We start from the raw sequence: 23596 nt of genomic DNA on the forward strand, positions 1-23596 counted from the left end.
TTAAGAAAACTGAACATGGCTGGGCGCGGTGGCTCAAGCCTGTAATCCCAGCACTTTGGGAGGCCGAGACGGGCGGATCACGAGGTCAGGAGATCAAGACCATCCTGGCTAACACGGTGAAACCCCGTCTCTACTAAAAAAAATACAAAAAACTAGCCAGGCGAGGTGGCGGACGCCTGTAGTCCCAGCTACTCGGGAGGCTGAGGCAGGAGAATGGCGTGAACCCAGGAGGCGGAGCTTGCAGTGAGCTGAGAGCCGGCCACTGCACTCCAGCCTGGGCGACAGAGCGAGACTCCGTCTCAAAAAAAAAAAAAAAAGAAAACTGAACACTATTGCTACTATTAATCCCTATTTAAGTTTTTACAAAGTCTCTCATATTACAGAGTACTCTTCTAATTGTTTTATGTTGAATAACAAAGTACTGTTTGGGGAAACTGTATGAACCTGAAGGAACTCAAAATATCTTAAAGATAAAGGCTTACCTGTAACAGTGAAGAGCACACAAAAGGCTGCTTCTTGTTGATAGGGGCCGTGCAGAAAATATACCTCACTCGCAGACTTAATGGAATATGCTGGATCAACTCTGCAGAAAATTTAAAATCATCCATATTGCAGACAAAATACTGCCCATCAACTTGTGAAAAGTCTACAAAAATATCCTGGGGAAAAAAGACATGAAATTACTGGACTGCCTAAGTCAATTAAAATGAACAATGAATAACACTCAAGCCTATAAAAGGCAATCTCTTTAATCCAGAACAAACTTCCATAAAGGCTTGCTTTAATCGCTCCCTCGTATCCTTCCCCACCTGAAATACTGAGAGGAAATTCCTCAAGACTAAAGTCCCAAAAGATTTTGAGAAAAAGTTTTCGCTTGTAAAATAAATTTTATAAATAGCAACTTCTCAAAGGCAGACTATCCATTCATGCTCATGAGGTTAAGCAGTAATCACTTGACATATCAACATTTTTAGAAGAGATTCGAAAGGGAGTTTCCACTTACAATGAGATTGGAAAGTGTTGCATCAGGGAGATGGTAGGCAAACATTTCAATCTGCTCAGCAGTTGGATGAAGACCAGCTGCCTTTTAGTAAAAGAAAAAACAATCATAAGCTGATTTAAAAAAAAAAAAAAACGACAAATTTTCTTAAGTTATTGCATGATAAAGTCCTATTCAGGCTAAGCCTCACCAAATAAATACATTCAAGCTAAACTCTCACCAAATGAAGTAAATGCCAAGAGTTTGAGTAAAAGAAAATATATCATTTTACCATTTATTACCAATTAGAAAAGCTGATGAGATGATTTAGTAAAAATGAAAGATTATGGCTACTGAGAAATTATCTTTTGCTTACATTTTAGTCATATTTCTAAAACCTATGATGATCTGACAGCGTATAAAAAACGATTTTATGGGCCGGGCGCGGTGGCTCACGCCTGTAATCCCAGCACTTTGGGAGGCCGAGGTGGGCAGATCACGAGGTCAGGAGATCAAGACCATCCTGCCCAACATAGTGAAATCCCGTCTCTATTAAAAATGCAAAAATTAGCTGGGCGTGGTGGCGGGCGCCTGTAATCCCAGCTACTCTGGAGGCTGAGGCACGAGAATCGCTTGAACCCAGCAGGTGGCGCTTGCAGTGAGCCGAGATCGCGCCACTGCACTCCAGCCTGGCAACAGAGCAAGACTCCGTCTCAAAAAGCGAAAAAAAAAAAAAAAAAAAAATTTTATGGCCAGGTGGTGTGGCTCATGCCTCTAATCCCAACACTTTGGGAGGCCAAGGTGGGAGGATCACTTGAGGACAGTAGTTCAAGATCAGCCTGGGCAACATAAGGAGATCCCATCTCTACAAAATTTATTTTAAAAATTAGCCTGGCCGGGCGCGGTGGCTCAAGCCTGTAATCCCAGCACTTTGGGAGGCCGAGACGGGCAGATCACGAGGTCAGGAGTTCGAGACCATCCTGGCTAACACGGTGAAACCCCGTCTCTACTAAAAAATACAAAAAACTAGCCGGGCGAGGTGGCGGGCACCTGTAGTCCCGGCTACTCGGGAGGCTGAGGCAGGAGAATGGCGTAAAAACCCGGGAGGCAGAGCTTGCAGTGAGCTGAGATCCGGCCACTGCACTCCAGCCTGGGTGACAGAGCGAGACTCCGTCTCAAAAAAAAAAAAAAAAAAAAAAAAAATTAGCCAAGCATGGTGGTGAGCACCTAAAGTCCCAGCTGCTCAAGAGGCTGAGGTGTGAGGATCTCCTGAGCTCAGGAGATTGAGGTTACAGTGGGCTATGATCATGCTACGGCACTGAAGCCTGAGTAACAGAGTGAAACACTATCTCAAAAAAAAAAAGGAAAGAAAAATCTGTTTTCCAGGGTAAAACTATTTTCCATGTCTCAATTCTCCTCACTGAATTAAAATGAATAAGAAAAACCCAGTCACTTTAACTAAGGCCATAAAACTAACATACATACACACATCTAGAAAGACATGAGAGCATTTTTGAACTGGAAGTGAGTTCTCTTCACTGCACATTACAGTGCTTAGACACGGCCACAGGTAAGTATAAGGAATGGAGTATGAAACAGAGAGAGAGAAAGTGAATGAAAAAGACAAAGAGGAAAAGAGGCAAGAGAGATTAGTCATGAGGGAAGAAGAGTTCAAGACATGAGGTGCCCAGGAGGGAGGCAGGGAGGTCACGGGAGCCACCCACGAACCTAACTGTACTGCTAAGAAGTTACAGAAATGATTCTAGCACAGCCTTCCCCTGAAGTTTCTCCCTGCATGATCTCATGTCTATATTCCCCTTCATCTAATGTCACGGACAAATGAGATAAGCCATGTAAGTGAATTTTCCAGGCAACTTTAAATTTTAACTATTAATAGAAAGTTTGTTTCAAATATGTACAATTGTAACTCATTAACTAATATTAACCAAAATTTAACCACCTCCTCACTGGATGAAGTTGTATTGTTTAGGGCTGTTTTTGCCCCATACTCAAGGGTTTCGTCTGTATTCAGGCTTCTGGTCATTTTTCAGTCCACTAATGTAGCTCTGTGTGCTCAGCTGAAGCAACTGCTTTCCTCCCTGTTCCTTCCCGCTGCTAGATTCCAGAAGGAACTAAAGGCAAATCAGGCTCACTAAACTTTGTCAATCTGGACCTTCACTTGCATACCATTCTCTGATCAAAGGATCTCCATGGCTCTCCAAAGCAATAAAGTAGGGCTTTTTTAAATGCAGTTTTCATGGCACAAAACTTTCTTTCACTTATGTCTGTATCCAGAAATGTGTCTGAGACGAGAGTCTGGATGGTGGGTGAGGGAAAGAATGACTGTCCTCCACAGAGAAGTAGTAATTAACATGTTACACCTTACCGTTATAGGATCCACAGGCCTCTTCAAAATTTCCTTTAATAAACTGAGATCTTCGTGATTCATGGTTGTAACCTCTCCTTCTTTAAATTGCGAGCTGAATCTGCCAGCTCTGCCAGCAATCTGCAGGGCTTGAGAGGTGGTGATTGGTTCCAGTTCTTTCTCTCCCTTTTCATTGATACTGGGCTTTATAAGGGAGTAAAAAATAATTCTCCTTATGCTCCTGAAACAGAAATAAAAGTGATCCTGCAGACTGTATGAAAAACTCTCCAATACTTGGGTCACTGCATAATGCTCACTCCAATACTAGCTTAGGTCCTCGTGCAACCTTGACTGCCACTTAAAAAATTAAGGAACGTCTGGCACAGTGGCTCGCATCCATAATCCCAGCACTTTGGGAGGCTGGGGCAGGAGGATTGTTTTGAGGCGAGGAGTTCAAAACCAGCCTGGGCAACATAGCAAGACCCAAGTCTCTACAAAAAATTAAAAACATCAGCTGGGTACGTTGGTGTGTGCCTGTAGCTCTAGTACTTGGGTGGTTGAGGCAGGAGGACTGCTTGAGCCCAGGAGTTTGAAGCTGCAGTGAGCCATGATCATACCACCGTACTCCAGCATGGGGCACAGAGTGAGACTGTCTCAAAAATAAATAAATACATAAATAATATTTAGGCTTAACATTGTTTTCATTTAGAGATAATAACTAGCCCCACATGCATACTAGGCACTTGGACACCTGACTGAAAAACTGAAAATAAAGTGACATAGTATGATAGGTTAGCAGTAGTGGAGGGCAGCACTCAAACATCCTAGTGTGGGCCGAGTGTAGTGGCTCATGCCTGCAATCCTAGCACTTTGGGAGGCTGAGGTGAGAAGATCACTGGAGGCCAGGAGTTAGAGACTAGCTTGGGCAACAGAAAAATAAAAAATTAATCAGGCTTTGTGGTGTGTGCCTGTGGTCCCAGCTACTCTGGAGGTTGAGGCAGGAGGATCGCTAGGGCCCAGGAGTTCAAAACTGCACTGAGCTACAATTGGATCACTGCACTCCAGCGTGGGTAACAGAGCAAGACCCTGTCCCTAAAAAAAGTCCTGGCACTATTTAATATTTTCTTTTTATGGATAAATCTCAAATCTAGCCTATAATATTTATTCTCCCAAATCAAAGTGTTTGGTCATTAATGCCAATTAGAAAATTGAAAAACAAAAAACCACCATTCAACTCACTGAATATTCATGTTTATTAAAAACAAATTACTTACAAATTAAGTCCCATGCCAATTGCATCTGTAGCAACCAAGATTTTGCATGGGTCATTGGGATCATTAAACTTTTTTGCTTGAGCAAGTTTGGTCCCTAAAACAAGAACAATTTATGTTAAATCAGTGTTCTCAGTGTTTTATTACATCGAGCTAAGTACATCTTGGAAACCCTCACTCGTGTTCTTCCCATTTTTAATGATAAAACCTTTACTGTTTCAAACTTTATTTCTTTATATCCTCAAGGAGCTACTTATCCTTTACATCCATTCCTTCAAATACTCCGTCATATAGCAACACAATCCCCCACCACACTAGACTTATTCCTGAGGACACAGATTTCAGGACTACAACTTAAAAGGACATGGTCAAGTCCAGATTTCAATGACATTTCTGTAAGAAAATATTAGTAAACTCAACATTTAAGATACGGTCTAATAATAGCAGCAACTAACAAGAACTATAATGAAAATACTTCTATTTCCACTAAATGAAACAGAAAATTATTTATTTTATATGATGTTTAACAAATTACCAATACAATCAAGCAGCTTAATTCAATATTGTTTACTATGTTTTTTATACATATCTCAACATAAATTGCAAATATAGGAGATTTCATATCTTGTCATGATGAAAGTCAATAATTACCAGGTGGGAGACTGCCATATATAACAGCTGATTCTAATCCCCGAATTTCAATCTGCCGACTCACAGAATAAATATCATTCTTGCTAAAACAGACAATGCAGTCCCCAGGCCGAAGGTTATCTAAAGATTCTAGTGCGTGGTCCAGCACGGAAATGGGGGTAAGCCTCTTATAGTCTCGAACCTACAATAAAGACATGAATGGCAAAGTGACACACCCAACTCAACTTCTTGTGACTAGTAATTAAGTGAAAAGTTTGCAATGCAGTTAAGTTAAAAACTGGTAAGTACCAATTTTTTTCAAAAGAAAACACAGAAAAACATTTATTTTGTTATTTTAAGTGTTACCATCACTTCTCATTGGCATCTCTAAAGTAATAAGATGAAACACAGTGTTTCATACATTTTCAAAGCTTTTTCTCATATATTTCATTTTCATGGCAATGTGTTAAGTTCAGAAAGGTTATTAACTGCTATTTCCATTTTATAAAACAGTAAAACTGAGCCCAATAAAAAATTAACATCTGAGGCACATTTTGCAAGTCTCACCTGTGACTTGTCTAAAGAATGCAAAGCTCACTTTGGGAGGCCGAGACAGGCAGATCATAAGGTCAGGAGATCAAGATCATCCCGGCTAACACAGTGAAACCCCGTCTCCATTAAAAATACAGAAAAATTAGCCGGGCATAGTGGCAGGTGCCTGTAGTGCCAGCTACTCAGGAGGCTGAGGGAGGAGGATGGCGTGAACCCGGGAGGCGGAGCTTACAGTGAGCGGAGATCGCGCCACTGCACACCAGCCTGGGAAACTGAAACTCCGTCTCAGAAAAAAAAAAAAAAAAGAAAAAGAAAGAAAGAATGCAAAGCTAAGAATGGCAAAACACAGAATGGACTCCAAAATTTCTTCTACTATATTCCACTATATCTCCTTGAAAACTGAGCAAAAAACTAAAATAACAGGCGAATTCAAAACTATTTCCTTGGTTTATGCTTATAATCCCAGCACTTTGGGAGGCCAAGGTAGGAGAACTGCTTGAGCACTGGAGTTCGAGACCAGCCTTGGTAACATAGTGAGATGCCCTCTGCACAAAAAAATAAAAAATTAGACGGGCGTGGTGGCAAACAAACACCTGTAGTCCCAGCTATTTGGGAGGCTGAAGTGGGAGGATCACTTGAGTCCAGAAGGCTGAGGCCGCAGTGAGTTGTGACTGCACCACAGCACTCCAGCCTGGGTAACAGAGTGAGACCTTGTTTCAAATAATAATAATAATAATAATACTTCATTTTATCATAGAACTCTGGTAAAGAAAAAGAGAAGAAAGATTAAAAGGAAACCAGTTACTTCCAACTCTAAGAATCTGAAAAAGGAATATAAACTGTGTCTGGCAATTAGATGTGTATCAAAGGCCCCAATATCTGACATACAAGACTTTGAAAATGACGAACTTGGTGGGTCTCAAACTTCTAAGAATACTGATTTATTTAATTTGAAGAGATCTACTCAAGCCCCAGAAGGTTTTGTCAAGAAGTGAAGAATTTCCTGTACTCTTGGAAGACTTAGGGTATGATGACCACTCTGTCAGAACTTCAGATCATGAGGTTCAATCAAATATATATGATCTAGTTGATCACAAGAAAATGAAGCTTTCTTTTTAGTTAAGTTCTGACATTGGCATTATCTAGGGCCTCTGAAGCCACTACCTAGGTACTCTGGACTATTTGATATGCCACCTGGAGACCAAAGCATCTAATCGAATACCTCCACTTCCTCCCCCGTTGTGTACATAAGCTCCATCACCAGGTCAATAGCAGCAGGTTCTCCACACAAATGAACTTCTTCAGCACAGAGTCCTGTCAATGCAAAACTGGGTTTCTTAATTTTAAAGATTTATAATTAAATATGCAACATTTTACATAGCTAAAGTACTTTACGTTGGCTTACATATTGCTTTACAACCTTACCAAGTATTTTCAAAAATATTATCTCTGATGCAAACCTCGAAATAACCACCCACTTCTAGTGGGCCAAGATTATCCAATTTTTATTAATCTCAGGCCTTTTAAATTGCTTTGGCCAAGGTTTCAACTCTAGCAGAGTGAAACCAGCCAAGATTACAAGCTGGCATTTGGATGCTTAGTACTGAACATAGGTCCTATACTTGTGTTTTTCAAATTAGGATCCATGGAATCGCTGAGGTACCTCAGAGGTTGGGGGTTGGAGGGCAGAAGAAACTCCAAGCTCCTTATCCCTGAGCAGATACACTTCCATCTACTTTACATAACAGGTTTCAATGTATATTCTTTGTTTAAAAAAAGAGTTCAGCTTTTTTTTTTTTCCTTTCATGAGACAGAGTCTTGCTTTGTCGCCTAGGCTGGAGTGCAGTGGTATGATCTTGGTTCACCGTGGTTCACTGCAACATCTCCTTTCCAGGCTCAAGTGATTCTTGTGCCTCAGCCTCTGAAGCAGCTGGGATTACAGGCATGCGCCACCATGCCTGGTTAATTTTTATATTTTTAGTAGAGATGGGGTTTCGCCATGTTGGCCAAGCTGGTCTTGAATTCCTTGCCTCAAGCAATCTGCCCACCTCGGCCTCCCAAAGTGCTGGGATTACAGACCTGAGCCACCGCACCCAGCCACGTTCAGCTATTTTTTTTTAAATTTGAAAACACCTGCCCTAAAACATGATCAAAAATTCACTCCAACATCGAGTAGCAGAAATTTTCATTTATGTCTATGGACCTCAAGAACTCCACTTACAGGAGGCTATTCTAAAGAAATAATTTTAAAAAAAGAAAATAATCTGGGTGAAGTGGCTCATGCCTATAATCCCAGCATCTGGGGAGGCTGTGGGAAGAGTGTTTGAGCCCAGGAGTTCAAGACCAGCCTGGGAAACATAGGGAGACTCTGTCTTTACAAAAAATTTAAAAATTAACCAGGGGCACGTTGGCAAACAGCTGTCATTCCAGCTACTCGGGAGACTGAGATGGGAGGACTGCTTGAGCCCAGGAGGTCAAGGTTGCAGTAAGCCACAACTGTGCCACCACACTCCAACCTGGGCATCAGAGCAAGACCCTGTCTCAAAAAATAAAAAGCTTTGGCCACAAAGATTTTTACTGCAGCCTTATTAGTAATAGGGAAAAAAAGGTCCAACTCTATGGAGCAAATTACGGTATTGCCCTTCAACAGAGATATGTGATCATATTAATATGTAATATGAAAAATATCACATGAAAAACAGAACTGAACAAAAGCAAGATACAAAATTAGATGTTCTCAAAACACCATATGCACATACAAAAAAAAAAAAAAGACTAGCATGAAACACACCAAAACATAAATTGTAGTTGTGTAAATATGAGATTTTAACATTTTAACTTTAATTACATGGTTATGCTAGTTTTAGCACAGGAAAAAATGGATTTCCCATTATTAAAATAATATTTAGAAAATAAAAACTAATACTTAGTTGACTTTTTTGTGTCAAATGAAAGGTTCTAGGTGACTCTATTTGGCAATGGCAAGCAGATAAAAATGCATCTCAGTGCAGATGTCATGAAGTTCGGGTTTTATAGCATTACCACCACCAACCTAGAAGTGCTCTGGTCCAGGCCCATCCTCTGGCTGGATCTCTAATCATTTGAATTTCATCAATTACAGCCACTTCATCTGAAAATTAAAAAGTTAATGTGAGCAATAACATCTACTTAAATAGTATTATAAACAAATTCCAATACCAAAATTCAAGCATCACCATCGCCACCACCACCATCACCACCACTTACTGGGTTCTTTGTTCTAAGTGTTTTGGCAGGTTTGTTCTAAGTGTTTTAGTGTTTTACCTCCTAAGTACCTCCTCCTTAATCCTCACAACAAATCTATGAGGTTAAGTATTATCACTATCTCCATTTGACAGAAAAGTCAGAGGCCCAGAGAAATTAAGTTACTTGCCTTAAGTTATACAGTAAGTAAGTGTAGAGATGAAATTCAAACCCAGGCCATCTAGCTCCAAAGTCTATACTCTTTTTTTTTTTCTTTTTAATTTAGATACAGGGTCTCACTGTTGCTCAGGATGGCCTTGAACTCCTGGGTTGAAAGTGATCTTCCTAACAGTGCCTCACTCTGTCACACAGGCTGAGTCCAGTGACACAATCATAGCTCACTGTAACTTCGAACTCCTAAGCTCAAGCAATCCTCCTGCCTCAGCTTCCAAGTAGCTGGGACTACAGGCACGCAGCACCATGACCAGCTAATTTTAAAAACATTTTCTTGGGAGGCCGAGGCAGGCAGATCACAAGGTCAGGAGATTGAGACCATCCTGGCCAACATGGTGAAACCCTGTCTCTACTAAAGATACAAAAATTAGCCGGGCGTGGTAGTGTGCGCCTGTAGTCCCAGCTACTCTGGTGGCTGAGGCAGGAGAATCACTTGAACCTGGGAGGCAGAGGCTGCAGTGAGCCACGATTGCACTACTGCATTCCAGCCTGAGCAACAGAGCAAGACTCTGGCTCAAAAAAAAAATTTTTTTTTTCTTTAGAGATGGGGGTCTTGCTATGTTTCAGGCTGGCCTCGAACTTAAGTGATCCTCCCATCTCAATCTCTTAAGTAGCCAGAATTAACAGGCACAAGTCACCACACCCAGCTCCAAGTCTATACTCTTACATACTCTACCACACTGCCTCCCAAACTGAGCAGTTCCACTTGTCCTATTTTTTGCAATCTAAGAGACAGCCTGAGGAATTTGCCTGATGAGAGCTATCACATCTAGACAGAAGTAAAAGAAGGAGGCAAGCTGCAGAACAAGGAGATGACAGCCCTTCATTTACTAATGAAGCATCTCTACAACAGGAAACCAGGCAGCTCTCAGGAGTAGAAAGTAAAGTAGAAGGAATAATTCCTTGGGCCTCAGCCATGCTTATTCTTAGGGGTTTTAAATCTATCACTATGGCAAAGAGTAGTGTCTCATTTTATTTTCTAAAGCTAAAATGCTTCCAAATATATTATTCCAATCCCTGTAATTAATATATTATATTTTTACTTTCTTCTCCAAATACCACAGAATTGAAAAGAGAACATTTAAAAATACAATTAATATACTTACAATGATACTTAGAAACGTAAAGAAAGCTAACTCTATATTGAAAAATCATCAGATTAAAAATTACTTATTGAGGCTGGACATGATGGCTCATGCCTGTAATCCCAGCACTTTGGGAGGCTGAGGCGAGGTGGATTGCTTGAGCCCGGGAGTTCGAGGCCAACCTGGGCAACGAAGTAAGACCTCTTCTCTACAAAAAAAAAATTTTTTAAATGAGGCGGGAGAATTGTTTGAGCCCAGGAGGTCGCGACTGCAATGAGCCGTGATCGTGCCACTGCACTCACACCTGGACGACAGGAGTGAGACCCTGTCTCAAAAAAATAAAAAAAGTACTTAGTGATCTGGATATGTACAAACAAGACTAGAAGAGAGGACACAGAGAAGAAATTCTGATTTATAAACTTCTGTGCTATTGTACAATATATTACTTTATAATCTATTGATTTTTTAAAAACTATTCATCTCATGAAGTTGATTATTAAAATGAAAAAAAGCAAGCAACCAAATAGTAAAGCACCTTCCTATTTGTTTAATATATACACCCACCATGCACACATAACTACATGCATACACAACATGAACACAGATATTGACAAAGTCTGGAAAATATATACCAGAGGGTTATTTAACACTTGTTGATTCCAGATAAATGGGATTGGGAAATTATGTATGTTTGTTTTCTTCTCTTTGCTTGCTTACATTTTTATATTTTCAATAACGAAGACATGATTGCTTACATAATAAGGAAAAAGTTAATTTTCACTTAAATGTTAAGGCCAGGCACGATGGGTTATACCTGTAATCCCACTGCTTTGGGAGGCCTAGGTGGGAGGAACACATGAGGCCAGGAGTTACAGACCTGTCTGGGCAACACATTAAGAACCCATCTCCACAAAAAATTTATTAATAAAAAATTAGCTGGGTGTGGTGGCTCACACCTGTAGTTGTAGCTACTCGGGAGGCTAAGGCAAAAGGATTGCTTGAGCCCAGGAGGTCGAGGCTGCAGTAAGCCATGACTGCGCCATTGCACTTCAGCCTGGGTGACACAGTGAGACCCTGACTCAAAAACAAAACAAAACAACTTTAAATAGAAGCTCATTGTGGCAGTGCACATAACAGGAAAAAATTTTAAACAACCTAAATATCCTTTAACAAACGGGTAACAAATAATTTGTCCTAAGATGCAATACTATAAGACAGTTTAAATGAAGTAACTACAAATATGTAGCTATAGATACTTCAACAAGACTAGATAGATCTAAACACATTTGTGGAGTAAACAAGCAAGTGGGATAACAATAATAACATAATCACATAAATGTTTTAAAACACAACAATCTAGAATATTGACAAATAATACATATCAGTGATATAATATATATCCTGAAAATATCTGTTAACAGTTAGAACAAAAGAGGAGAGAGGAATTAAACTGGAGAGTGGTATAAAGGAAATTTCAGTTACACATATTAACATTTTAGCTCTTTTCAAAGAAAAAGGGCAAGAACTTCAGGTGCAAGCATTTGTCAGTGGTGGCAGGATCGCACGTTTGTCATACTTATTCTCTTCTTTTTCTAGATTTTAAAATTTTTTCTTCACACACAAAAAATCATATTCCACATGTTCAAGTGTATTTTAAAATTAAAAATACCACAGCCAGGCGCAGTGGCTCACGCCTGTAATCCCAGTACTTTGGGAGGCTGAGGTGGGCAGATCCCTGAGGTCAGGAGTTCGAGACCAGCCTGACCAACATGCAGAAACCCTGTCTCTAGCAAAAATACAAAAATTAGCCAGGCATGGTGGTAGGCGCCTATAATCCCAGCTACTTGGGAGGCTGAGGCAGGAGAATTGTTTGAACTGGGGAGGCAGAGGTTGCAGTGAGCCGAGATAGTACCATTGCACTCCAGCCTGGGTGACAGAGCAAGACTCTGTCTCGGAAAAAAAAAAAAAAAGAATTAAAAATACCAAACCAGTTTCTTAAATGGCATATACATACAAGGAGTTGTAACACTGCACATCTCAACTGTACAAGAAACATGTGAAGCCTGTTTCCCATCTGGGTGAACTGTCACACGCTCTTCACCTGTCACCAAGTCACATGGCACACCCTAGAAAGACAGAAAAAAACTAGAATTATTGAAAATAATGGCAAAAATATGTTTTGGATATTTAACAGTGTGTTCTCTCTACTACCACCAAATTAATTTGTTTCACAGTTAAAACAAAATGTTCCCATGGCCGGACACGGTGGCTCATGACTGTAATCCCAGCACTTTGGGAGGCTGAGGTGGGCGGATCACAAGGTCAAGAGATTGAGACCATCCTGGCCAACATGATGAAACCCCGTCTCTACTAAAAATACAAAAATTAGCTGGGAGTGGTGGTGTGCGTCTGTAGTCCGAGCTACTCAGAAGGCTGAGGCAGGAGAATCACTTGAACCGGGAGATGGAGGTTGCAGTGAGCTGAGATCGTGCCACTGCACTCCAGCCTGGAGACAGAGCAAGACTCTGTCTCAAAAAAAAAAAAAAAAAAAATTCCCAATGCTTTTTTCCCTTTTATAAAAAACAAAGTAAAATAAGAGCCACTCTCTTACACAACCTGGGGAAACTTGGAAACATCTCAAATCAGGAAATCCTCAGGTAACAAAAGCATGAGACACTGCAGCAGTTTCACATTTTAACTTTGTACATCTCTGAACTATCTGACTTCATTAAAATGAATTGTTTCTATATTCGAGAAGAACATTATAAATACATTTTAAGAATGTAAAGACAGGCTGGGAGCAGTGGCTCACACCTGTAATCCCAGCACTTTGGGAGGCCGAGGCAGGCGGATCACGAGGTTGGGAGATCAAGACCATCCTGGCTAACAGGTGAAACCTCATCTCCACTAAAAATACAAAAAATTAGCTGGGCATGGTGGCAGGCACCTGTAGTCCCAGCTACTCAGGAGGCTGAGGCAGGAGAATGGCGTAAACCGTGGAGGTGGAGTTTGCAGCAAGCCGAGATCGCACCACTGCACTCCAGGCTCCGTCTTAAAAAAAAAAAAAAGAATGTAAAGACCTCCTATTATAATTCCCTGAGAGGGAGCAATATTAATGCTATATCAGGGTGATCAATCATTCTGCTTTGTCTAGGACTATTGGGTCCCCTAGAATGGAGGACTCTTGGTGCTAAATCTGGAGAAGTCTAGGCAAACTGGGATGGCTGGTCATCATAATGGTCTGAATCTAATCATGGGGAAACATCAGACACATCCAAACTGAGGGACAGTTCACAACACAACTGACCTGTAGTCTTCCAAAATGTACAAGTTATGAAAGACAAAGGAAGACTGAGGAACTGTCCAAGATTAATGGAAACTAGAGATGTGACAACTAAATACAGTGTGAGACCCTGAAAAGAACCCTGGAAGGGTGGAGGATGGGGTATAATGGTCAACTGATAAAATCTGAATATGGACTGTGTACTAAGTAAGAGTAATCTATCAATATTAAATGTCCTGCCTCAGACAAATATCCTGTGTAAAAGTCTGTTCTGAGGAAACACATACTCAAGTATTTACAGATAAAGAGGCATTACGTATGTAAATTACCCAAACTGTTCAGGAAAAAAAAAAAGAGAGAATGCAAATTACCTACCAAAACTGGTTAAACTCACATTATAAAGTCATAATAAAACACTGAACCAAAATGTAGCCCATTTAGTGAAAATGATGCCTCAGACCACAGGGCTTCAGTCCTTTCAGTTTTGAAAAGGTGGCTTCAGTCTTTATCATTAGTTTTAGCTGATAGCACCAGAGGGCTAATCTATAAAAGGTAAATTAAATATCACAGAGTAGTGCTTAACTCTGAGGGGACAAAGGACTACAGAGTTTTGACTATAGCAACAATATTTTATTCCTTAGAAAAGTAAGTGAAGCAAGTATGACAAAATGTTAAGATATGATGAGGTGGTGTAATAGGTTCAAGCTTATTTGTACGTTACTTTCTGCATTTCTCTACATACGTAAAATGTTCTTTAATATTGTATTTCATTCATTGTACTGGGCACATGTTTTCACATTTTTGTATCTCTGAAATCAAGGTGCATCTTTAGAATTGATAGCATGTCAGAGTCAGTTGGTAACATCTTTTTCTTTCTTAACTGTATATAAAATAATGGCACATCTTACAATTGACAGCCTCTTAGATACAATGAAATACGGTAATTTCTTGTTAACAGTAAATTACTACAAACATCTTTTCTCACTCCCACCACAAAAGAAAATTAAGAAAAAAATGAGCAAATATTTGGTAATATACTGACAGCAGCATTACTCTTTTCGAAGATCTCATGTGCCAGTAATTTTAGAGGGCCACAATACACTCCAGACTTTGCTGAGAAGTATTTCTGGATTGCGTGATAAGTCTTTCCACTGTTTGTGGGGCCTGAATGAAATATTATCTTCCGCTGCACGGCTCTAGCATCTGGGTACCTAAAACATGAGTAGGTAAACAGCTTAATCCATTAACCTCAAAATCCATCCTGGCAAAGGTATCAAATGAAACAAATACCAAATGAAATATCCTCTTAATATTCACAAGATCAAGTCTTTGAAAAACTGAACAATGGGTTTAATATCCACATTAAAATAATGACTGGTTTCCAAGAATGGTATTTACTAACTAGAGGACAGAAAAACCCAAATGCAAATTAATGTCTTGATATTTTTCCCATTGTACAAGTCTCTTTTTCTCGGCGGTTACTAAAAATAAATTTAAACTGCTATCAGTTCCATACTATGTTCACATCATTCCCACAGCTCTAAACACATGACTCTAAAAGCAAACATTCCTAGGCCCCTGAATTCCAACATACACAAATATAATAATGGAGTCTTCTACCTCTGGCCATAGTGGAATAACTGGCACTAGACTTGCCCTCCCACTAAAAACAAGTACAGGTGGAGCATGGTGGCTCATGCCTGTAATCCCAGCACTTTGGGAGGCCAAGGTGGGAGGATCACCTGAGGTCAGGAGTTCAAGACAAGCATGGCCAACGTGGTGAGACCCCGTATCTGCTAAAAATAAAAAAATTAGCCAGGTGTGGTAGCACACGTCTGTAATCCCAGCTACTCAGGAGGCTGAGGCAGGAGAATTACTTGAACCCAGAAGGTGGACATTGCAGTGAGCCGAGAACACACCACTGCACTCCAGCCTGGGTGACAGAGTGAGACTCTGTCTCAAAAACAAAAAACAAAAAAAACCAAAAAAAAAAGTACATATATGTATGTTGTGCCTTATATGTTGCAAAGAACTAAGGTGAGTATAGCCTACTAGATGTGGGCAATATCCAGCCTAGATGATTGGAAAGATACCAATTTAGGTAAACTTGGTAAAATCCAAGTCTTTTTTTTTTCCAGAAACAACTACATTTTCTCATCTATAGGTAGCTAGGGGCAACACAGTTCCATTCTAGAGGGAAACAAAAGGGAGAGCCCCACAAAACTTTGGGGTCAAGGGAGAGACTCATCTGACACTTCTTTTAGAGGTCAGGGTTTGTATATCATAATTCAAGTTAGAATAAGTGAATTAAACTGAATTTGATGGAATGTGAGTAAACCTAGAACAGCATTGAAGCACTGAAGCATTACACAACCTGAAGACTGAGAAGGATATATAATCTGAAGGATCTTTTTATTTCCCCAAGGTCTTTCGCACTGGAGACAGCATAAAAGAGTGAACAAGTGTTGGGATGAGAGAAGATGACATCAATGTGTGAGTTCAGTATAACTGGGGATAAACTAGAAGTACCTGTGATTTTATACTCGTCTTATTACCTGCCAGGGCTCATCTAGCCATGGCAATGTTTGCCTAGAATGGCGGTAAAAGCCTTTCTTTGTTGAATCAAATACTACTACACTATTACACTTCCACACTATTTATTTGGAGATGGGCTGGGAGTGACAGTAGCCTAGTAGTTCAGCTACCTGATTACAGCCCCATTCTTTTAGAAGCACACTTCTGCCAAGGAGTGGTTTGTACTGCTGTGTTTGGTACATTTAGTCTTTTTTCTGCTACAAGTTTTCCTTACCTGTCCTTTAGTGGAGATTTTATTCATCACAGGACAGAATAATCAAGGACAACCAAAATCCTTTTGTTAATTTCAGTACCTCAGCTATCAACATTTCTGAGGTATCATTCAATGTTCCTCTGCGTCATGAAGTGAAATTCTTGTTTTATGGGTATTGGGAGTGTGGGAATGTGATAACCTAAACAACCTTTGCTCTGAAATTCCATTTTTCCCTCTTTCCTTGAATTGTATTGACCTATAGAGTTAATTTCTTTTGTACTTTTTCAAAGAAAATATTAAAAATCAATGGTCTCAAAAAAAAAAAAAGTACAAAGCAGGGCAAAATACATGCAGTAAATGTGTGGGGACATGGGCCATAGGCAGTGCAGGACTGCAATTCTTGAAAAGAATAGAACACTTGGGATGAGCCATACTGCACCCAGTAAGGCATAAGGAGGTAGAACCCAAGCAGAATATGACAGTCTCACTGAAGCGAGCAGCAGAGATCAAGTTCGGAGCAGCTAAAATGTGAAGACCAGAGTGTGGAAGAGAAGGGTGCATAGAAGGACAGCCCAGAAGTCTGTGTGTGGGTTCCCTGTGAGTTACTGGCCAAGGGCTGGGCTAACCATGTACAAGGTAAGAATCGGCAGGGTCTAGGAATGAGCAGCCTACCAAGGGTTTGAGTGGAAAGTCTCAAAGATGTCTCAAGTGCTAGGGGATGTTGCAGTTCCAGCCATGGTGGAAAGAACTCATTAACACCCAGGCACTCAGCTAAAACACCAGGAAGGCCATAGCTTAGACTTAAGGACAACATCGTTAAGTCACGGCTATTCTAGATCTGCCCTAATAAAACCTAAACCCACACTCAATGTGCATCAAGGTGAGATACCAGTTAATTGCCTAACAGAGTTAATTGCCTCTTTTTATTTTAGGAAAACAACCTAATCCAGACTCCTTATAATTTATTATCTAGAATACAATAAAAAAATAATAATGACCATGAATCATCCAAGATTAGAAACTGAAAATTTCAAATCCACAAATGGAGAAACTAACCAGTTAGGTGGTATTCTTAAGTCACTGATTTTACGTAGATCATCCTTACAGTCCAACACAGGAAATATTTGTTTGGCATGTCTCAAGAAAAATGGAAATAAATCATCCACATGAGCTGGAAAATAAAATACTGTATTAACATGTGCAATCTACATAAAATTCATAACTAAATTTAGTGAAATCTTTTTTCTTAGTAAGCTAAGGTGCGGGGGCATTGCCAGGATAAAAAGAAAAGTCCTCTCCAGGCGCAGTAGCTCACGTCAACAATCCCAGCACTTTGGAGAGCCGACCTGGAAGGATGGCTTGAGCCCAGGAGGTTGAGGCTACACACTGAGCTGAGACTGAGCCACTGCACTCCAGCCTGGGTGACAGAGCGAGACCCTGTCTCAAAAAAAAAAAAAAAAAAAAAGGAAAAAAAGAAAACAAAAATAGAAAAGTCCTGAAGTTACAGGCTTTATCCTTTTCTGGGATCCTGTTTTGTCTTAATTTTTCCTTTTAATTTCATTTATATTTTCAGGAAAACAGGAAATTGGCTAGCAACCACCATGTTCTACTCTTTTAGTACAAACAGGCAAAGATTAGCATTGGCAAAAGTTAAATTAAAAATAAAGAACCTAGACATGTACATTACAGAGATGAAGGTACAAACATTTTTTAAACTTCGAAAACCACAGACAGGCAAAACATGTGTTTGTTCCTCAGCAAGAATTCTCCACATCTTAGTGGCTCTGAGAGGAGGCTGGGGCATGTCCCATTCTGCGTTGTATCCTCAGTGCTGGGCACAAGATACAGGTCTAAGAGTCAAATACATAACCAAAACCAAATTGCCTGTGGGAATAAAATGATGATATTCTGATTTTTTTTTCTTTTATAGCAAGAACTTTGTCCTGATATGAGGAAGAAGGAAGCCAGCGGCAGAAACAGACAGAATCTGCTATGCATTAATTCTAACTTATATAAGAGCTTTATTTCACTGGGCCCCAGTCTTCCTCCGGTCTAAGACATATGGGTGATGTAATAACTAGCTCAGGGACCCACCATAAAAGCAAACAACCTAGAAGTCATCCTGTCAAAGCACTGAGTTATTTACAGAGGATGTTACCAGACCCATTCTAAACCAAATAAGCCCTTCTAGAGAAATGAACATGAAGTATGAGAAGAAATAGAAGGTATGTTCAATAGGATTTTAAAAAGTCTCTAAACACTTGCCTGCACCGAAGCAAATATCATTCAAAACAATGTGAATGTCCACATCTAGGGAATGAGACTGCATAATATAATTTCTAAAGCTTATGAAAGCTTGGTGGAAGAGACGAGCTGTAGAAACACAAAATGAAAAGATCTAAGGCTTAGTTCTCATTTTAAAAAGCACACAGAAACACCACACCAAACTCACCAGAGAGTCTTTTTTTTCCTTTTTTTTTTTTTTTGGTATTACAGCTGGTTTATTACGATCTGGGCTAAAACTGAGCTAAAACTGAAGTCCTAGCACAGCATGAAGGAAGGCCGCACCTGCAGCTCTTCTGCTGTGCAGTATGGCTCACCAGGTGAGCCTTGCCAGTCTCCCACCCAGCCAGAAGCAAAGGGCAGGGACGTGTCTCCAGACGACAACTATGTACTTATTTCCAGGTCACACAAGGGGTCGCACAATCCTGACCAAGCTGTACTGTAAGAGGTAATAAAATATCTCTATGAAGATGTTTTGGGCCTTACCATCAAGTCCATAATCAGCACCCAGTTTCTGAACTTCTTTCCTCTTGTAAAACTTGTCTAAGACCTTCTTTACTTCATCTAGAAGAGAGATGTCAAAATTTAACATGTTTCCTTATCTTAGATAAATGCTGAAAAAAAGGCAAAAGAAGCTTGAAGCAGTAACACTAAAGGCAGCAATTTAATGAGTGTTGCAAGAACTAGAAGGTTTCAGTTGATCCTTCTTTATGAATTGATATGCGATGGGAGTGTTAAGAAAAATGATCAAGTCAAACAATGCAACACCCTGTTATACCTCAGAGGAATGAGCAATGCACTCTGGGATCAGAGGCAGCCTCAAGCCTTCACCAGGCCATTTATACGTAGAAAGCCACAGTGTTATTCACTTATCACCATTCTGCACATCCCAACAGTGAGCAGCTAAAACACATCCAGAAAGACAACCAATATAGCAAGGACCAGATCCTCATGCTTAAGGAAGCCAGGCTGATCTTAAGTTTGAGGATGATGATTTCAGGGACAAAAGATTACACTTGTTCTGTGCTACATGGCAAAACTAAAGTCAGTGGGAGCAGATTTCAGTGGAATTTATACAAGAACTTCCTAACAATTAGAACAGTGAAAAATGAGAGCTTCTTGACAATTGAATTACTCAAGCAAGGGTTAGATGACTGTCATGGGTGACAGCAGAGAAATGTCTATGCTATTGGGAGATAACATGCCACTATGAATCAATAATCCTACAGGTAAAAATATTTTAAACTAATCAAGCTGAGACTGTATTATGGTTGTATATGTTAAAATACTACAGCATTATTCAATAAACATTTTACTGACTCAGCCACACACTATGTATTTCTAGGAGGAGAAGCCACAATGAGGACACAGCCTTTACCCACGAAATTCAGAAAGGCCAAGTGGCCTGCATTTTTACCTTCCACAAATGTGCCAACCACATTTTCACACAGTCCAATACACACAACATTCATTGAAGAAATCAAGCCTGAACAGAGCATCCCACTAACAAAACTGACAGAATGAGGAAATTTCAGAATCACTGGTTTAGCCACTAGATCTGCCCACAATTAACTATGAGATACACATACACACACAGAGTGTGTGTGTGTGTGTGTGTGTGTGTATTTATATTTCAGACCACAGGCAGATTTCTGGGTCTCTGTTACTTTGTGCTGAGTAGAACAACAGTTTCTTTTTTTTTTTTTTTTTGGAGATGGAGTTTCACTCTTGTTGCCCAGGCTGGAGTGCAATGGCGCGATCTCGGCTCACTGCTACCTCCACCTCCTGGGCTCAAGAGATTCTCCTGCCTCAGCCTCCCAAGTAGCTGGGATTACAGGCATGCATCACCATGCACCATGCCCGAATAATTTTGTACTTTTAGTAGGGACAGGGTTTCTCCATGTTGGTCAGGCTGGTCTCAAACTCCTGACCTCAGGTGATCTACCAGCCTCAGTCTCCCAAAGTGCTGGGATTACAGGCATGAGTTACTGCGCCTGGCCAACAGTTTCTTGGTATCAAGGGTAGAAAAATCAATGACAAACAAAAGATTGGAAAAAAGCAAGTGCAATTGCTTGGGAAAATTCTGCTGACCTATAAACTCGATACAAACTAAAGACAGATCACATTTATTTAGAATTAATCTATTTTCTGTGACTAATACTACCATGTTATATAAGATTCATGCTGCTTTACTCAAATTAAAATGCTTCCAAAATATGAAATTTCCCATTATGTAAAGTAAAAGAAACCAGTTACAAAAGACCACATACTATATGACGCTATTAATACGAAATATACACAACAGGCAAATCAACAGACAGAATGTGGATTAGTGGTTATCTGGGGCTAAAAAAAAAAAGATACTGGGGACTGGGGGACTAGAGTGACTTGCTAATAGATATCAGGCTTCTTTTCATGGTGATAAAAATGTTCTAAAATAAAATTATGGTGATGATTGTACAATCCTGCAAATATACTACCAATGAATTATACACTTTTAAAGGGTGAATTTCTGGTATGTAAATTAAAATTGTATCTTTCTTTTTTTATTTGAGACAGGGTCTCACTCTTGTCACCCAGGCTGGAGTGTGGTGGTGCAATCTCAGCTCACTGCAACCTCTACTACTACCCAGGCTCAAGCCACCTTCCCACCTCAGCCTCCCAAGTAGCCGAAACTACAGGCGCACACCATCATGCCTGGCTAACTTCTGTATTTTTTGTAGAGATGGAGTTTCGCCATGTTGCCCAAGCTCGTCTAACTCCTGGGCTCAAGCGATCCACCCTCCTGGGCCTCCCAAAGTGCTGGGATTGCAGGCATGAGACGCTGCGCCCAGCCTAGTCTTTTTAAAAGAACATTCTGACTGCAGGTAGAGAATTGAATGGAGGGATCAAAGGCATATGAGGAGACACATAAGGGGCTATATGTGCAGTCCAGTCAAAAGATGGAAGCTGGCAATTTAGACTAAGCTGGTTGCAGTGGAGAATGAGGGAAATGAATGAATTCAATATTTATGAGGTAGAATCAACAAGATTCATCAACTGGGCTTTCTCTGATTGTTAGATGTAGGGGTGAGGGATGGACGACGACCAGGTTTGACCTGAGCACCCAGAGAAGCAGGCTGGAAGGAGGAGCAGGTCTACCAGGAGGAAGGTAAGTTGTCTTGACATGCTAAGGTGAGGTGTGTGTAAGAAAGACAAGTGGAGACACCTGGTAGGCAGCGAGATATTCGTCCAGGGCGAAGGAGAGAGGTCCGGGGTAGAGACAAAGATCTGAGAGGAATACTGAATTAGTGAGGGAGAGAGCGAGAATGAGACACCCCATAGAGAACACAGAATAAAGCAGCAACGTGACGCAGGACAAAGCCTTTAAGTACTTCAACTTTTTGGGCTATGAGTAGGCAAAAGAGATTGAGAAGTGACAGCTTCTTGTCCCGATTGCTAAGCTAAGTGGAAATCTGACACCTTAACCACATGGCTATATCAGAGTGTAGTAATTTAGCATCTTCTGTAGCCCCTCCTGCCATGCTGAAAAATCATTCTAGTAAATTCAACATCTGGACCAATACCAGTCAAAGGAGATGAAAAATCACCTGGCACACAGACCCAATGAAGTAGCTAAGGATTCTCCACCAGAAGAAAATCTAGTGCTGACAAACTTATGTCTTTATTCCATCTTCTTACAGGAAGCAGCAAAGACATTTACACTTTCAGGTAAATTGGAATAGCTGCAGAAAATAAGAATTTATCAATATTTGAATACAATAAGGCAAATTATCTCATCCAAATTACCTTATGCCTTCAAATAATATAAAACAAATGGAAAATTGTTCTTTAATGGGTAAACTATTGTTTGAGTTTCAACTCTGCAAGATGAAAAAGTTCTCATCTATTTCGCAACAATGTCAATATACTTAACACACTAGTGAACTGTGTGCTTAAAAATATTTAAGACTGGCTGGGTGCAGTAGCTCAGGTCTGTAATCTCAGTGCTTTGGGAGGCCATGGCAGGAGGATCCCTGGAGCCCAGGAGTTTGAGACCAGCCTGGGCAACATAGCAAGACCCCATCTCTACAAAAAATTTAAAAATTATCCAGGCATGATGGTGCATGCCTGTAATCCTAGCTACTTAGAAGGCTGAGCCAGAAGGATTGCTTGAGCCTGGGAGTTGGAGGTTACAGTGAGCTATGATCATACCACTACACTCCAGCTTGGGTACAGAGCAAGACCCTGTCTCTAAAAAAACAAAGTATGGCTGGGTGCGGTGGCTCAAGCCTGCAATCCCAGCACTTTGGGAGGCCGAGACGGGCGGACCACGAGGTCAGGAGATCGACACCATCCTGGCTAACACGGTGAAACCCCGTCTCTACCAAAAAATACAAAAAACTAGCCGGGCGTGGTGGTGGGCGTCTGTAGAATGGCGTAAACCCGGGAAGCGGAGCTTGCAGTGAGCCGAGATCTGGCCACTGCACTCCAGCCTGGGCGACAGAGTGAGACTCCGTCTCAAAAAAAAAAAAAAAAGTAAAATAAAATAAAAAAACAAAGTAAAGAAAAAAAAACTAAAAAAAGTTTAAAAGAGTAAATTTTATGCATTTTTACAATTTAAAAATAAATAATAGTATAATTACATTATTAAAATAATACACTCTCTGCTATGGTTTGAATGTCTTCTCCAAGACTCATATTGAAATTTAATTGCTATTTTAACAGTTGAGAGGTGGAACCTTTAAGACGTGATTAAGACAAGAGGAGTCTGCCATTTTGAGTGGATTAATGCCATTATCACAGGAGTCAGTCAGTTATTGCAGGAGTGGGCTCCTGGAAAAAAAGGGTAAGTTCAGCTCGCTTTCTCTGTCTCACAGGCTCACTTGCCCTTCCACCTTCCACCATGCAATGATGCAGCCAAA

The 23596-nt window shown here is 40.4% G+C and overlaps 1 protein-coding gene across 2 annotated transcripts in view; it reads right to left on the bottom strand.

Annotated features, from left to right (window-relative positions):
- The window catches only part of SUPV3L1 (Suv3 like RNA helicase), a 29857-nt gene that overhangs the window by 4827 nt on the left and 1434 nt on the right, over positions 1–23596 (bottom strand). Inside the window, exons 2-14 of one of the 2 annotated variants that reach the window (XM_015147491.3) lie at positions 22283–22417; positions 19179–19256; positions 18675–18782; positions 17466–17580; positions 14664–14832; positions 12353–12464; positions 8850–8927; positions 7020–7111; positions 5267–5447; positions 4619–4712; positions 3366–3585; positions 1004–1084; positions 483–659 (exon numbers count right to left, since the gene is read on the bottom strand). In XM_015147491.3, the coding sequence (XP_015002977.1) occupies positions 483–659; positions 1004–1084; positions 3366–3585; positions 4619–4712; positions 5267–5447; positions 7020–7111; positions 8850–8927; positions 12353–12464; positions 14664–14832; positions 17466–17580; positions 18675–18738 (1383 nt within the window). In that variant the 5' untranslated portion in view covers positions 18739–18782; positions 19179–19256; positions 22283–22417. The remainder of the gene's footprint in view (positions 1–482; positions 660–1003; positions 1085–3365; positions 3586–4618; positions 4713–5266; positions 5448–7019; positions 7112–8849; positions 8928–12352; positions 12465–14663; positions 14833–17465; positions 17581–18674; positions 18783–19178; positions 19257–22282; positions 22418–23596) is intronic. The other variant, XM_001110593.5, reaches the window with a different exon arrangement.

The sequence above is a fragment of the Macaca mulatta genome, chromosome 9 (assembly GCF_049350105.2).
Source record: "Macaca mulatta isolate MMU2019108-1 chromosome 9, T2T-MMU8v2.0, whole genome shotgun sequence".
NCBI lineage: Eukaryota > Metazoa > Chordata > Mammalia > Primates > Cercopithecidae > Macaca > Macaca mulatta.